Consider the following 3,538-nt stretch of genomic DNA (forward strand, 5'->3'; position numbering starts at 1 on the left):
TGGCTCCTCTGCTAAAATAAATACACTTCACACTCCAGAAAGCAATAAATAAATAAATAAATACGTAAATAAATAGTCTCAATGGGATAAAAATGAGAACACAACCGCACAAGGCCAAATGGGAGCTGCACATTTCAGAAATTAGATAATTAGCAATTCATCTGATGCCGCAGGAAAAGGTGAAATGCTTCTGGTCCTGGACTGTGTGAGAGATGACCCAGAGATTTCAGAAGTTCTGCTGTTTTCAATGTCCCAAAGCTCTGTGGTGAGAAGACCCAGAGAATGAGCTGGACGTTGGACTCGAGAGATCTCGAGGCTCAGAGTCGTCTATTGAGCCTGCTCATTCTCAAGGGTTTTCAGGTAGAACTTCAGTTTCCTCCAGAAGTCATTCCAGTCACCGTTCGTGATACGGATTGGATGTCGCTATAAAGAAACCAAGAAGGTGGCATTAGGTGAGTCCAGGCTATAATGGTGATGACCAACTGAGGAGCAAGCCATGACAGGGGCATCTTGGGGGACAGCTTACCATGGGTGCGGCCGTGGCCATGGGCAGGCATGGCGGGAGATTCTGTGGAAAGAGATCAAAGCAGATGGTCAGAGATTCCCTTGGAAAGGGAGTGGGCCCTCCTGTCATCCTCCCCAGAGGCAGGGCAGGGCCAACACAGGGATCCCAAACCCTCAGCAGCTTTGCATACCTTAAGAATGCTCTCGATTGCTGATGCGTTCTGTAAACTCTTGACAGCCCTGCTGAAGGCCTCCAGGTTTGACCTTCGAAGATTTTTTTCCTAACGGTGCAGAGAATACACTTACGGGGTGAAAGGTTACGGAGTAGCCCTCCCACAAGCAGCTGGAAGTCACCCCCACGGTTTCCCAAGCCCACTCTCGGGTTCCCTCCTAGTCCCATTCTTGCCTCAGGTGGGTCCCTGCCCAAGGGCACAGGCCTAGAAGTGAGTGGCAGGCAGGCCCTGGTTTCCTCAAGCCCCCAGTCTCTGGCTCCATGGGAGCTGCCTAAAGAGCCTAGGTGGGCCGGGTGCGGTGACTGAAGCCTGTAATCCCAGCATTTTGGGAGGCTGAGGCAGAGAGATAACCTGAGGTCGAGTTCAAGACCAGCCTGACCAATATGGTGAAACCCTGTCTCTACTAAAAATACAAAAATGGGAGTGGTGGTGCATGCCTGTTATCCCAGCTACTCGGGAGCCTGAGGCAGGAGAATGGCTTGAACTTGGGAGGCAGAGGTAGCAGTGAACTGAGATCGTGCCACTGCACTCCAGCCTGGGCAACAGAGTGAGACTCTGTCTCAAAAAAAAAAAAAAAAAGAAAAAAAAGGTGGGGAGGGGGGACCTAGGTGGATCTTTCTGCACTTGGGGGAGAAAATATCTCCAAAAAGAAACTCTACAAAAGGCAGGGGGTATTCCAAGGAAAGTGTTTATAGCTCAGAGGCTGATAATAGCGTTCATGCCCTGACTGAATTAAAGTCTCCTGGAAATCAAGAAGAAAATCACAGAGACCCCAGCACGGAAGTGGGTGCAGCATGTGAGCAGTGAGTGCCCCAAATACAGATGGCCCAGGAACCCAGCAAAGGCTTCCACTTCTTGTTTGACCCAAGAAATGTCATGCAAATGTGAGACAGAACCATTGCAACCAACTGGAACCATGAAAAATAACTGTAAATGATAATGCCACAACCAATGAGGGTGGAAAACACAGACTCAATTTTTAAAGGGAAAAAGAAGCTGGCACATCTGTGGGGGAAATTTCCGTCTGTCAGTCCAGAGTCTGTCCTACCAAAAACTGACCTTAAGGCCCTTAGTATTCCTCACCTAGAACTGCCTTTTCATTTTCTAATTTAAAAGTCATTTTCATTCTTATAGCCATGGCTGTGGCCACGTATTGAACCCTTAAGTGCCAGATGCTGGGCCAGAACATTATGCATATTGTGTCATTTGATTTGTTATTGTCATAACAATCCCACTGAGACAGGCGCTATTAACCGTATTTTACAGATGAAGAAAGCAAGGCTAGGTAAGATGGAATGACATGGCTGAAGTCACCCAGGCAGGAAGTGGATTGGGATCCAGGGGCTGAGCTCTTACCACCAGAATGGCTTGGTCTTCCCCATTGAGGTTGTTGAAGTCCTGTGGGGTGAAGGGAGAGAGAGGCCCATTAGGCCTGTTGGCCTGAGGCAGCCACCACCCCTCCCTGCTGCAGGCCAGTCTTATCCCAGCTACTCACCGGGGAAGGCAAAGGTGGCTGGTTTAAGTGTGTTATGATTTCATCGATCATGTTAGAGCAGTTAGCCCAGCTTGTCTTCAAGGACGTTGTCTGGGTCATGGGAGCTTGGAGTCCGGGGCTGACCAGGAGATGGAGCAGGAGCAGGATGGGCAGGCGGCTCATATTTGGATCGGCGGGAGGCACTCCGTCTTGTTCTGGTCCTTCGTGGGGCTCTGAAGAGTCGGCAACAGCCTCCCGCCTTATATGTGCCGCAGCACAGTGCCCACAACCCCGGGCAAGGCGGGGGGCGGGTGGTGTGGTGCAGGCGTCGGAAGGATCTTTATCTGACATGGAACCTCCATAGAAAACCACAGACGTAATTATTCATCCATGACTTTCTAGTACTCAAGATCAGTGAAACAAGAAAAAAGATTACTTAAAGGGTATCCCCTCATCTTGTCAAGGAGGGTGAGAGATGGGAAGCATGGTAGCAGGTGAGAGGACCCCTGTGGCAGGAAGGGGAAGCCTGACTCAGTTCACTCAGGCCTTCTGCCCAGCGGGATCTCATCTGCCATCACCTCCAGGTGGCGCTCTGCTACCCGGCCTGCTTGGTCCTGGGGGGTGGCCAGGAGGCCACTGGAACAGATGAGTTTGTCTGGTAGCCGGTCACACTGCTCAACATCCATGTGCAGCCTCAGGCTCTGAGAAGCATATCTCTTGGTGTCCCCTCCCAATGCGGAATTACTGGTGTTCCAATCCCCAGTGGTTTGTCCCATGGGCTTCGGGCAGCTTCTTCTTGACACTTTGTTTCTGGTGGGTGACCAAGGGCACTCAGGCACCAGGTGGCCATTCTCTTACTTGTCTGCTAGCAGTGGCATGGCTGTTCCCTGCGTTGTGGGACTCAGCCCTGCAGGAGGCCTGGCTGCAGCCCCTGGCAGTACCTCTGGTATCACCGAGAGCTGAGCTTAGGTAACTGAGAACAGGAGCTCTTGAGGACACTGTCACTGGGAGCTGGGGGAGGGGCTGGCCTGGGAGGTTTAGGAGGTAGAATTGGCATGGTCTAAGAGCGAGGTCAAGGGAGGAGAGGAGAATGGAGAGCAGCTCCCTGGTTTCAGGCTGGGCCTCAGGCTGCTGGGGCAGCGATTGGCAGGAGACAGTTGCATTGAGAGGTCTTGATCCCTGTCTGTGCTGAGCATGGATTTGCCAGGTGCAGGCCCAGTAGGCAAGGTTTGCAGAGAGGCGATGCGAGTGGGCACAGACCATGGGGAAATCCACAATGGGCCTGAAAAGCTGCAGCCAGATAGAAAGCAGGAAACCAAGGAAGGCG

General features: G+C 51.7%; 1 protein-coding gene across 1 annotated transcript; it reads right to left on the reverse strand.

The window, feature by feature from the left end:
* Positions 1-327: 327 nt before the first annotated feature.
* IL3 (interleukin 3) lies at positions 328-2,394 on the reverse strand. The gene is made up of 5 exons (XM_033178640.1): positions 2,233-2,394; positions 2,094-2,135; positions 696-785; positions 527-568; positions 328-423 (listed from the first exon to the last, which is right to left on the reverse strand). Exons 1-5 carry the CDS (start codon positions 2,392-2,394, stop codon positions 328-330), a joined length of 432 nt encoding a protein of 143 aa, XP_033034531.1.
* Between the last annotated feature and the right edge of the window lie 1,144 nt (positions 2,395-3,538).

The sequence above is a fragment of the Trachypithecus francoisi genome, unplaced genomic scaffold (genome assembly GCF_009764315.1).
Source record: "Trachypithecus francoisi isolate TF-2019V2 unplaced genomic scaffold, Tfra_2.0 Lachesis_group2, whole genome shotgun sequence".
NCBI classification, from domain to species: Eukaryota; Metazoa; Chordata; class Mammalia; order Primates; family Cercopithecidae; genus Trachypithecus; species Trachypithecus francoisi.

Excerpts from the sequence above, each read along its gene's own strand:
- IL3 (XM_033178640.1), bottom strand. The coding sequence starts at position 2,394 with ATGAGCCGCCTGCCCATCCTGCTCCTGCTCCATCTCCTGGTCAGCCCC. Across the intron at positions 569-695 it reads CAATCGAGAGCATTCTTAAG|AATCTCCCGCCATGCCTGCC; the intron begins GTATGCAAAGCT and ends CTCTTTCCACAG. Across the intron at positions 424-526 it reads TGGCCACGGCCGCACCCATG|CGACATCCAATCCGTATCAC; the intron begins GTAAGCTGTCCC and ends GTTTCTTTATAG.